Raw genomic sequence first — 12,500 nt, forward strand, 5'->3', positions numbered from 1 at the left:
TTCAAAATGTTTTGAATTATACAATGTTTTGAATGTTTTTCTGTTTTTTTTTTTTTTTTTAACTCCTTGTAATGCATTATGACAATATATATTATATTGTGAACTTCGCATACATTGTATTTGAACGCAATAAAAAAACCTTTAAACATATAGCTGTACTTATTATTTATATAGAAAATAATATTTAATTGTGATATTTATATAAAATATTATAAATGATAAGTTAACTTGTTCACATTAACGTGTGTAATACCTTTTTTTTATGGTATTTTCTATTTGTGATTAAAAACATGTTGAAAAATTTAAAAAAAGAAAACGCACAAATAGAGAAGAAAATAATATATAAAAGGTATTACTGTTTTTGTTGACCTAAGACATGCGCAGCTGCAAATGTTTGGGTTTAAAATTACAATTTATTGAAAGATGTTTTAAACTTATGTATTAAAAATTTATTATTGATTAATTATTAATACTTTCAATAAATTAAAATTCTTTGACTTTGAATTAAAAAAATACAAAAAAATTATCACTCTAAGCGGTGGATCACTCGGCTCATGGGTCGATGAAGAACGCAGCAAACTGTGCGTCATCGTGTGAACTGCAGGACACATGAACATCGACATTTTGAACGCATATTGCGGTCCATGCTGTTATGTACTTTAATTAATTTTAAAGTGCTGCTTGGACTACATATGGTTGAGGGTTGTAAGACTATGCTAAATTAGTTGCTTATTCTTTTAGTCAATTAATAGAATTTAAGCATATGGCATATTATTGGATTGTATTTTTCAATCCATAATATTAATAGCATAAAAAGAAATATAGAAAATATATTCTTGAATACCTCATATTTGAACGAAAATTTATGATAAATGAGAATCTTAGTATTCCCATAAAAGAAAAAATTTTCAACATTATTTAAATTATATTAAATAATACATAAGAGGAATGTCTAGCATAAAATAAATTTTTATTCTAGAATTAATTCACTCTATTGTATTGAGAAAAATTTATAATAAAAAAAAATATATGATATGTGGAGGAATAATGTTGTTAATTTTATTAATTATTATATTATGAATTTTAAAAAGGGATGAAAAGATTGAATAATATTGAGTAATCAAGATATAAAAATATATTTCTTTAAAATAGCAAATAGCAAAAAAATTAAATAAAAATAAACAAATCAATCTAAAATATATTTTATACAACCTCAACTCATATGGGACTACCCCCTGAATTTAAGCATATTAATGAGGGGAGGAAAAGAAACTAACAAGGATTTTCTTAGTAGCGGCGAGCGAAAAGAAAATAGTTCAGCACTAAGTCACTTTGTCTATATGGCAAATGTGAGATGCAGTGTATGGAATATCTTAATATCTAGTATGAGAAATTAACGATTTAAGTCCTTCTTAAATGAGGCCATTTACCCATAGAGGGTGCCAGGCCCGTATAACGTTAATGATTACTAGAAAGATATTTCCAAAGAGTCGTGTTGCTTGATAGTGCAGCACTAAGTGGGTGGTAAACTCCATCTAAAACTAAATATAACCATGAGACCGATAGTAAACAAGTACCGTGAGGGAAAGTTGAAAAGAACTCTGAATAGAGAGTTAAATAGTACGTGAAACTGCTTAGAGGTTAAGCCCGATGAACCTGAATATCCATTATGAAAAATTCATCATTATAACTGTAGTATTTAATTTTAAATATTATAGTAATAGTGTGCATTTTTTTCATATAAGGACATTGTAATCTATTAACATAATAAAATATTTATCAAAAGATCATTGGTTTTTAAGTTTATTCAAATTAATTTGCTTTTAGCTTATTAACATAGAATAATTACTGATGATTTGATAAAGTGTTGATAGATTTTATTATATATAATGCTAAAATTCTTTTGAATTTTACAATAATATTATTATCATTGATTTTAATATTAATTGTATGCATTTATATGATTAACAATGCGAAAGATTCAGGATACCTTCGGGACCCGTCTTGAAACACGGACCAAGGAGTCTAACATATGTGCAAGTCATTGGGTTATATTAAACCTAATGGCGAAATTAACTTAACTGTATTAATAATGGGATTAATTTTTAATGTATTACATTATTAATTCAATCCCGGGGCGTTCCATATAGTTATGTATAATGATAATTTATTATTATTTATACCTCTAACTGGAGCGTACCTTGAGCATATATGCTGTGACCCGAAAGATGGTGAACTATACTTGATCAGGTTGAAGTCAGGGGAAACCCTGATGGAAGACCGAAACAGTTCTGACGTGCAAATCGATTGTCAGAATTGAGTATAGGGGCGAAAGACCAATCGAACCATCTAGTAGCTGGTTCCCTCCGAAGTTTCCCTCAGGATAGCTGGTGCATTTAAAAATTATGTAAAATAATCTTATCTGGTAAAGCGAATGATTAGAGGCCTTAGGGTCGAAACGACCTTAACCTATTCTCAAACTTTAAATGGGTAAGAACCTCACCTTTCTTGATATGAAGGTTGAGGTTATGATATAATGTGCCCAGTGGGCCACTTTTGGTAAGCAGAACTGGCGCTGTGGGATGAACCAAACGTAATGTTACGGTGCCTAAATTAACAACTCATGCAGATACCATGAAAGGCGTTGGTTGCTTAAAACAGCAGGACGGTGGACATGGAAGTCGTAATCCGCTAAGGAGTGTGTAACAACTCACCTGCCGAAGCAACTAGCCCTTAAAATGGATGGCGCTTAAGTTGTATACCTATACATTACCGCTAAAGTACATGATTTATAATACAATTTCGGTTGGATTATAAATTTTGAAACTTTAGTGAGTAGGAGGGTACAATGGTGTGCTTAGAAGTGTTTGGCGTAAGCCTGCATGGAGCCGCTATTGGTACAGATCTTGGTGGTAGTAGCAAATAATCGAATGAGACCTTGGAGGACTGAAGTGGAGAAGGGTTTCGTGTGAACAGTGGTTGATCACGAGTTAGTCGGTCCTAAGTTCAAGGCGAAAGCCGAAAATTTTCAAGTTTTAATGAAATGAAATGAATGAATTTTTATTCCATAGTAATTAAACACTTGAATAATTTTGAACGAAAGGGAATACGGTTCCAATTCCGTAACCTGTTGAGTATCCGTTTGTTATTAAAAATGGGCCTTGTGCTCATCCTGGCAACAGGAACGACCATAAAGAAGCCGTCGAGAGGTATCGGAAGAGTTTTCTTTTCTGTTTTATAGTCGTACTACCATGGAAGTCTTTCGAAGAGAGATATGGTAGATGGACTAGAAGAGCATGACATTTACTGTTGTGTCGATATTTTCTCCTCGGACCTTGAAAATTTATGGTGGGGTTACGCAAACTTCTCAACAGGCCGTACCAATATCCGCAGCTGGTCTCCAAGGTGAAGAGTCTCTAGTCGATAGAATAATGTAGGTAAGGGAAGTCGGCAAATTAGATCCGTAACTTCGGGATAAGGATTGGCTCTGAAGATTGAGATAGTCGGGCTTGATTGGGAAGCAATACCATGGTTTATGTACTCGTTCTGGGTAAATAGAGAATTTCGATTCTTGTTCCCCGGATAGTAGTTACGTAGCCAATTGTGGAACTTTCTTGCTAAAATTTCTAAAGGATTTATTATTGTATAGATACTTTTTAAATTATAACGATTATCAATTAACAATCAATTCAGAACTGGCTCGGACTTGGGGAATCCGACTGTCTAATTAAAACAAAGCATTGTGATGGCCCTAACGGGTGTTGACACAATGTGATTTCTGCCCAGTGCTCTGAATGTCAAAGTGAAGAAATTCAAGTAAGCGCGGGTAAACGGCGGGAGTAACTATGACTCTCTTAAGGTAGCCAAATGCCTCGTCATCTAATTAGTGACGCGCATGAATGGATTAACGAGATTCCCTCTGTCCCTATCTACAGAGTGAAGGAGAAAAACGAGAAAAGAAGAAAGGTATAAAAGGGGAGCGTATTTCAAATAAGGGGGGTGTTGTTGGGGGTGTTGTTGGGGGTGGCGCTATCACCCATGTTGCAGCTATGAAAGCTGTAACAGCGGAGGTTAGCGCGTTGGTTTTCGGGGGGAAAAATATAGAGGTTTCCGAGATGAAGGGTCTTATGGAGCTTGCCTCGAAGTACGAGGCACTCCTGATGACCATAATTGCGGAGAACGCTCATCTTCGCGGGCAGGTGGATGCCCTTACGGGAGGGTGTGGGGGATCGCGTCCGACCAAACCAATGGTGGCTCCCGCGACTTCGGCGCCTGCCCCTCCAGCACCCGTGCTGAAGGCAATAGCGCCGATGTCGCCGAAGCCGGTGGAGACCTGGTCAGTTGTGGTCAGGAGTAAGGGGCCTGCAACTTCCTCTAAGGAAGTAATCAAAAAGGTGGTCAAGGAGGTGGGTCCTTCACTCGGCGTAAGGATCCATGATGTTAGGCCGATAAAGGGTGGTGGGGCGGTCATCCGCACTCCCTCCGTATTAGAGAGGGAGAAAGTGGCGACTAACGCAAAATTCGGGGAGGTAGGGTTGGACGTCAGTGTCAACCGGAAGTTGGGGCCAAGGGTTGTGGTGCAAGGAGTACACACCGAGATCTCCCATGAGGAATTCATGGAAGAACTGTTCAGTACGAATTTAAGTCCGGAGGCAAAGAAATCCGACGTTAGGTTGGTCAGTCGCCCCTGGAAGGTGGCGCCAGATGGTAAAACTAACGTCGTTCTGGAGGGTTCGGAGGAAGTAATGTCCGCCCTTTTAGAAGCGGGAAGGTGCTACATTAAGTGGTTTTCCTTCCGAGTGCGACCAGACAGCCCTGTTGCCGGCTGTTTTCGGTGCATGGGCTTTGACCATCGAGTTGCGCAATGTAAGGCCAAGTCCGATGTCTGCCGTAGGTGTGGTCAGGAAGGCCACAGAGCTGCTAGTTGCGTCAATGCACCACATTGTCGCAACTGTGCATTTAAGGGTAGACCAGCTGGGCATCTTATGATGTCAGCTGCTTGTCCAGTCTACTGTGGCATAGTAGAGCGTGCCCTTTCCAGACACTAATGGGGACGATTTTACAGCTAAATTGTCAGGGTTGTTATGCCGTAATGTGCGAGTTAGGGGGTTGTATGCTAGAGGGTGGGTGCGGCATCGCATTACTCCAGGAGCCCTACGCCACTAATGGTGTGGTTCGGGGTCTCCCTGGAGGATTTAGGGTCTTCACAGACCTTAGGAGAAATGCCGCAATAGTTGTGAATAATCCGAGCTACGACTGCGTAGTTCTGGATTCGTCACAGCTGGGTGTTTGTGTATCCATAGAAGGGGAGTTCGGTAGATTGGTAGTCGCTAGTGTTTATTGCAAATACAGCGAACCTCTAGAGCCTTACCTGCTGTACATGGATAAGCTACTGCTACTTGCCAGTAGTAGCTCGCTTATCCTAGGAATGGATGCGAATGCCTCGTCCTCTATGTGGTTTAGTAAGGTATCCCGACATTCGTCAGGATATCAAAGCCACACTAGAGGCGAGGTATTAAGCGAATGGGTGGAGGCAAATAGTCTTCACATATTAAACGAGCCAAGCGAGTGGTATACGTTTGATGGGCCTGGGGGTGTGAGCGACATCGATGTGTCCTTCATCAATGAGGCAGCAAATAGGACCTTTAATGTTAGGTGGGAGATTAGGGGAGGGTGGGGATTGAGTGACCATAACTTGATTCAAATTATGGTTACTCCTAAATCTCCTCCCTCGGCGTATGAGAGTCCATTGCGGCGATGGCGTACCTCTGGTATCGACTGGAACCAATATGGACGATCTGTCAGGGAAGCGGTATTAGAAATACCGCTTAGTGAGTTTGAAGACTTTGGGGTGGACGAGCAAATTTCTCGGCTATACGATGTAGTGTGGGAAGTGAACAACAGTGTTCTCGGAAAGTTCGAAAGCTTCAGAGTGAGAAAACTTAAGTGGTGGACGAAAGAGCTAACGATGAAGAGGAGAGCTGTCCGGCGATTGAGACGAAAGTTTCAACGCGCTAGACAGTCAAACTCTGATGGGCTATCCCAGATTAGGTATGAATTTAGTTGTGTGATGAGGGATTACAAACAAATGCTAGTCAAAACCAAGGAAGAGGAATGGAGGAATTTTATAGGGGAAAATAGGAACGACCCATGGGGTCAGGTCTACAAGATCTGTAGGGGTCGTAAGAGGGAGGATATCACCTCTCTCCGCGTTGGTGATACTGTATTATCAACGTGGAGAGACTGTGCTGGGGTTCTGCTAGGAGCGTTCTTTCCTAGGGCGGAGGCTCGGGTATCTCAAACGTGTGAGGTACCTGTTCCTCCACTAGATGAAGGGGAGCTGGGATACGCCTTTGGCCTGGTCAGGTGTAAAAGATCCCCAGGTTTTGATGGTTTGAACGGAGAGATGTGTAAAAGCATGTGGAAGTTCATTCCGGAATACCTGGAGGCCATTTACAATAAGTGCGTGTGGGAGGGATATTTTCCACGGGAGTGGAAAAGAGCTAGGGTCGTTCCTCTCCTGAAGTCCCCTGATAAGATCAGGAGTGATCCTCGTTCTTATCGGGGCATCAGTCTCCTTCCAGTGCTGGGAAAAGTACTGGAGAGAGTTATGGTGGAACGACTTCAGGATCTAACGCGGGATATGTGGTCGGATAGGCAGTATGGTTTCAGGAAAGGACGCAGTGTAGAGGATGCTTGGATGTATGTCCAGAGTGCCGTTAGGGAGAACGTCAACGAATATGTCCTTGGCATATTTGTTGACTTTAAGGGAGCTTTTGACTACCTAATCTGGGATAGGGTGATTGAACGATTGGAGGAGCTCGGCTGCCCGGAAGTTACTCTCTGGCGCAGCTACTTTTCGGACAGAAAAGCCTCAATCGTAGGAATGAATGGGAGTGTCGAGATTGGGGTGGCTCGGGGCTGCCCGCAGGGATCCATCTGTGGTCCATATATTTGGAACCTTATGATGGACTCTCTGCTTGGACAACTTGAACCAGTATGCAAGTGTTGTGCGTACGCGGACGACCTTCTTCTTTTAGTTGAAGGTCACTCAAGGTCCGAAATAGAGCGAGCGGGAGGACGATTCTTAGAAATTGTCCACAGCTGGGGTGTAGGTGTTGGTGTGGACATATCAATGGACAAAACGGTCACAATGCTGCTTAAGGGCAGATTGTCGCCGGCTCGTCCACCGATTGTCCGTGTAAATGGGGTCAGCATCAAATACATGACGCAAGTCAAATACTTGGGGTTGACCATGAGGGAAAGGATGTGTTTCACACCACACTTGGTTAGCGTGAAAGAAAGACTGCTGGCGACTGTCGGCAAGGTCAGGCGCGTTTTACGGAGTGATTGGGGCCTCGGACGTCGTGCGGTTCGCACCATATATCGTAGCTTATTTGTGGCCTGTGCCACTTATGGAGCTGCAGTATGGTGGGAATTAGCCACGACGGTCTTCGGTCGCCAAAAACTACTCTCCGTGCAGCGCTGTATGCTGCTAGCCTGTTTGCCAGTGTGTCGCACCGTTTCAACGGATGCGATGCAAGTTTTGTTAGGTGCACCCCCTCTTGACCTGATTGTCATACAGCGTGCTGTTGCATTCAGGTTAAGAAGAGGCTTGAGTGTGTCCTTGCTGCAGAATAACCTGATTTCCGACCTTGACGTAGAGAGGGAAGGATATCTAGGAAGCAAGAGACTTCTAGAGGACAGGGTTAAGATAAGGTGGCAAGACCGTTGGGACAATAGCCCTAACGGTAGGGTGACCTATGGGTACATCCGGGACGTTAGGTTTGTAGAAGAAAACCCAGACTTCCGATTCTGTCTGAGCCTGGGTTTTCTGCTTACTGGACATGGTCCTCTGAACGCATTTCTGCATCAGAGGCACCTTTCTGACACGCCAGAGTGTATGTGTGGGGCGCGTGTTGAAGATTGGGCGCATGTTATTGCGCTCTGCCCGATGTACTCGGACATTAGGAACCTTGAAGGAATGGGGATTAGTTGGACTAATGGACGATTAGACGTCAGCGGTGTGATCTCCACTAGTCCAAATACCGAACAGTTAGGGTCGTTTGATAGGTTTGCGCGTGAATTGTTCAGGCGGCGGAGACAATTAGCTGAAAATAGGGGTTAGATTAAGGGTGAAAGATAAGGGGTAGGGATTTAATCCCTGGTCACCAGTACAGAGCAGTATGGAAGCTCAACTGGTAGTAGCTTCGGCTACGAGGTCTGACCGGAGACTTAATTCTGGTACCACGGGGAGCAGGGGCCCTTGGAGTTCGCTCCAACCTGCTCATGCGGACTGGCCCTTCGGGGAGTATCGTGGTGGTTGTGGTTGATGCCCAAATGCGGGAAGAGTGTTTTGTTCACTCAATGTGGAGTTGCATTGCAACCGGGTGCCGGACCCAAAGTACGGCAGAGGTGTTAGATAGGCCTCGAACCTCACCAAGGTGTGTAGTGTGTCCATTCCACACTACCAATCGGTACTGAAAAATGCCTAGCATTTTCGGGGCGCTGATCAACGCATTGTATTGATACGCTGTGCTTTTGAGCGCCGTGAGATAAGGCCGTCGACGGCAGGTACTCACGTTAAACACACCGGACGTTGTCCCTATCTACTCATTCATTCGTTGTTTGGATTCCGACGCGAATAGACGTGCGTGCGCATCGTTGTGATTAGTAATTTTCGGTGATTTTTCGGTATTTTCTTTTGAGCGATATTTGTTTACGCGTTAGCATAAGCACCGTTGCTTGTCGAGTGTGTGAAATTGTTGCTACAATTTCTTGCGGAATTTCGCTTTGTGCGAGTATTCGCGTTTTGTTGTTAGTGCTCGGGTACGTGACCGCGAGTGTGTTTTTTCGTGCAAGGGCACAATTGGCGCGTTTTTTGGGCATTTTTCGGTGGAATAGCGGTAAGTACATATTTTTTAATATTGTGTACAGTACCTTAGGTGCTACCGCAACGTGGTCGTTCACGTTGTTGTTGGTGGGGGACTTTTTGCATAGCCCCAGTTTAGTGCCGTATTGTTGGTATTCTTTGCCGGCAGAGTCGCCTATTTGGAGTGTTGTGTTGGGCATCTGGTGTTCAGTTGGCCAGTTTCAGCAGGTTTCGAGCAGGATTGCTCAAAAGGTACCAGCGTCTGTCCAGTGTCGAAGTGAGTGTACCGTGTGCAGACAAACGGTCGTAGCAGTGTGCGTTTAACCCACGGATCGGTTCGGTCCAGCGCCACATCGGTCGACTCGCGGCCGTTACGGGGACATTGATCCGTCCGGCGGTCAATTTGAGTGACCTCTGTCCAGGCCTTTTGGCTGGAGTTGTGGGCTGTACCCTAGCGAGAACGCATTAATCGTCCGCTTGGGTCGTCGCTGCTATAGAGCGGGTCTGCGCTAGAGATACTTTCTCCAGCGCGTTCAGTTGCACGTACTTGGCGAGCGGCTGTTTTCGGCATCTGTTGAACTAGTGCCATCTGCGTCAGTGGTAAGTTCGGCGGATCAGCCTACCAAAGGGCGTCCGAAGGCAAGAATGCCTCCACCACGGAGGAGGAGGGTTAAATCCCTCGCTGGGAGTGAGGAGTCCGGTCCATCGGTGGTAACGGTGGACACTTCGGGAGACGAGGCGGTGAGGCCATCGGTGAGGTCCCCGCCACGGCGGAAGGCGCGTTTGGGGTCGCCGGCAGAAACGGGGGGTGATGAGGGCGGGAGCGGTAGTGGTAGCGGTTGCGATAACGGTGACACCGCTGAAAAAGCGGCTGTTCACCCCGCAAAGTCGGGCGAGGGCGAAGTGGGTGTTGCGCGCGTTGATACGGGCGCGAAGAAAACGGGCGCTAGCAAAACGAGCGCGAGCAATACGAGCGCGAGCAAGGGCGGCGCGAGCAACCGTGGTGCTCTTAAGGGGGTTGTTGTTGTCGGGGGTGGTGCGGTTAGCCATGTCGCGGCTATTAAGAAAATTTCGGCGGAGCTAAGCGAAGTAGTTTTTGGGGCCGAAAATTTCGCTATAGGGACCGCGAAGGGGCTGATGGAGCTTGCCTCGAAATACGAGGCACTTCTGATGACGGTAGTAACCGAGAATGCCCATCTTCGTGGTCAAGTTGACGCCCTTAGAGGAGGCTGTGGAGGACACTCCTCGCCGCCGAGCAGGTCAATGCCGGCTCCATCGGCACCGATGCCTCCGCCCCCAGCACCTGTACTGGAGGCGATTGCACCGGTGGCGCAGAAGCCTGTTGAGACCTGGTCAGTTGTGGTTAGGAGTAAGGGGCCTGCAGCTTCCTCTGAGGAAGTCATTAAAAAAGTTGTTAAGGAGGTGGGTCCTTCCCTGGGGGTAAGGATCCACGAGGTTAGGCCAATTAAGGGTGGTGGGGCGGTTATCCGCACTCCCTCTGTTTTAGAGAGGGAGAAAGTTGCGATGAACGCGAAATTCGGGGAGGTGGGGTTGGACGTGACTGTCAACCGGAAGTTGGGTCCTCGGGTTGTAGTCCAGGGGGTTCACACGGAGATCTCCCATGATGAGTTCATGGAAGAGTTACTCCGGCTGAACCTTCAGGATTTTAGCCCGGCGTCCCAGAGGTCAGATGTGAGGATGGTCAGTCGTCCCTGGAAGGTGGCCCCTGATGGTAGCACCAATGTCGTCCTTGAGGGTACGGACAAAATGATGTCCGCCCTCTTGGAGGCAGGTAGGTGCTACATCAAGTGGTTCTCCTTCCGGGTGCGACCGGATAGCCCCGTTGCTGGCTGCTTCCGGTGTATGAGTTTCGACCATAGAGTGGCTGTGTGTAGGGCCAAATCAGATGTCTGCCGGAGGTGCGGTCAGGAAGGCCACAGAGCTGCCAGTTGCGTCAATGCACTCCATTGCCGCAACTGCGCATTCAAGGGTAGACCAGCTGGGCATCTTATGATGTCCGCTGTCTGCCCGATATACTGTGGCATTGTTGAGCGCGCCCTCGCCAGACACTGATGGGGGGGATTATACAGTTAAACTGCCAGGGGGCGTATGCCGTAATGTGTGAATTGGGGGGGTGTATGGCTGAGGGGAGGTGCGGCATTGCCTTACTCCAGGAGCCCTACGCCACCAATGGTGTGGTTCGGGGTCTTCCTGGTAGTTTCAAGGTCTTCACGGACCTTGGGGCTAATGCTGCAATTGTTGTGAGTGATCCCAACTACGATTGTGTAGTTGTGGATTCCTCACAACTGGGTGTATGTGTCGCGATAGAGGGGGAGTTCGGTAGGCTGATTGTAGCTAGTTTGTACTGCAAATTTAGCGAGCCCCTAGAGCCCTACCTGGGCTACATGGATAAGCTACTACTACTTGCGAGTAGTAGCCCATTTATCCTAGGGCTGGATGCGAATGCCTCGTCTTCGATGTGGTTTAGTAAGGTATCCCGGCATTCGTCTGGATATCAAAGCCACAGTCGAGGCGAGGCATTAAGTGAATGGGTGGTGGCTAAAAACCTCCACATTGTGAATGAGCCGAGTGAATGGTACACGTTTGATGGGCCTGGGGGCGTGAGTGACATTGACGTGACGCTTATGAATCAGGCAGCAGATAGGGCGTTCGTAGCTAGATGGGAGGTTAAGGGAGGGTGGGGATTGAGTGATCATAATTTGATCCAAATTATGGTTACTCCCAAATCCCCTCCCTCGCTGTATGAGAGTCCATTGCGGCGATGGCGTACCTCTGGTATCGACTGGAACCAATATGGACGATCTGTCAGGGAAGCGGTATTGGGTATACCGCTTAGAGCGTTTGAGGATTTGGGGGTTGATGAGCAGGTTGCTCGTCTTTATGAGGTAGTGTGGGGGGTTAATGATAGGGTACTTAGAAAGTGTGAAAGTTTTATCGTTAGGAAAATTAAGTGGTGGACGCATGAGTTAACCTTGAAGAGGAGGACTGTCAGGCGATTGAGGCGAAAGTTTCAACGCGCTCGGCGGTCAAATTCTGACAGGCTGTCCCAGCTTAGGCATGAACTTAGTTGTGCTGCTAGGGAATATAAGGATATGTTGGTAAAAGTTAAAGAAGAGGAGTGGAGGAGTTTCGTGAGTGAGAATAGGGACGACCCGTGGGGTCAGGTCTATAGGATCTGCCGGGGTCGTAAGAGGGAGGACGTTACCTCTCTTCGCGTTGGTGACACTATGTTATCAACGTGGAGAGAGTGTGCGGGGGCTTTGTTAGGAGCGTTCTTTCCTAGGGCGGAGGTTCAGGTACCTCAAGCACAAGAGGTACCTGTCCCTCCATTAGACGATGGAGAGTTGGGGTACGCCTTTGGCCTGGTCAGGTCTAAACGGTCCCCAGGTTTTGATGGTTTGAACGGAGAGATGTGCAAAAGCTTGTGGAAGTTCATTCCGGAATACTTGGAGGCCATTTATAATAAGTGCGTGTGGGAGGGTTATTTTCCACGCGAGTGGAAAATTGCTAGGGTTGTACCTCTCCTGAAGTCCCCTGATAAGATCAGGAGTGATCCTCGCTCTTATCGGGGCATCAGTCTCCTTCCAGTACTTGGAAAAGTGCTGGA

At 45.9% G+C, this 12,500-nt stretch overlaps 1 protein-coding gene, 1 non-coding gene and 1 pseudogene across 2 annotated transcripts in view; all 3 read left to right on the forward strand.

Moving 5' to 3' along the window:
• The first annotated feature begins 527 nt into the window (after positions 1-527).
• Positions 528-706, forward strand: LOC138858649 (5.8S ribosomal RNA). Its single transcript, XR_011397690.1, has one exon. It is a non-coding gene; the product is annotated as a 5.8S ribosomal RNA (ribosomal RNA).
• A 502-nt stretch (positions 707-1,208) lies between these two features.
• Positions 1,209-3,968, forward strand: LOC138858645 (large subunit ribosomal RNA; annotated as a pseudogene).
• Positions 3,969-9,517: 5,549 nt separating this feature from the next.
• LOC138858635 (protein qua-1-like) overlaps positions 9,518-12,500 on the forward strand; it is a 40,191-nt gene continuing 37,208 nt past the window's right edge. The window contains exon 1 of the mRNA XM_070112824.1: positions 9,518-9,913. Within this exon, the coding sequence (XP_069968925.1) occupies positions 9,518-9,913 (396 nt within the window). The remainder of the gene's footprint in view (positions 9,914-12,500) is intronic.

The sequence above is a fragment of the Bactrocera oleae genome, unplaced genomic scaffold, assembly GCF_042242935.1.
Source record: "Bactrocera oleae isolate idBacOlea1 unplaced genomic scaffold, idBacOlea1 ctg00000011.1, whole genome shotgun sequence".
Lineage (NCBI taxonomy): Eukaryota > Metazoa > Arthropoda > Insecta > Diptera > Tephritidae > Bactrocera > Bactrocera oleae.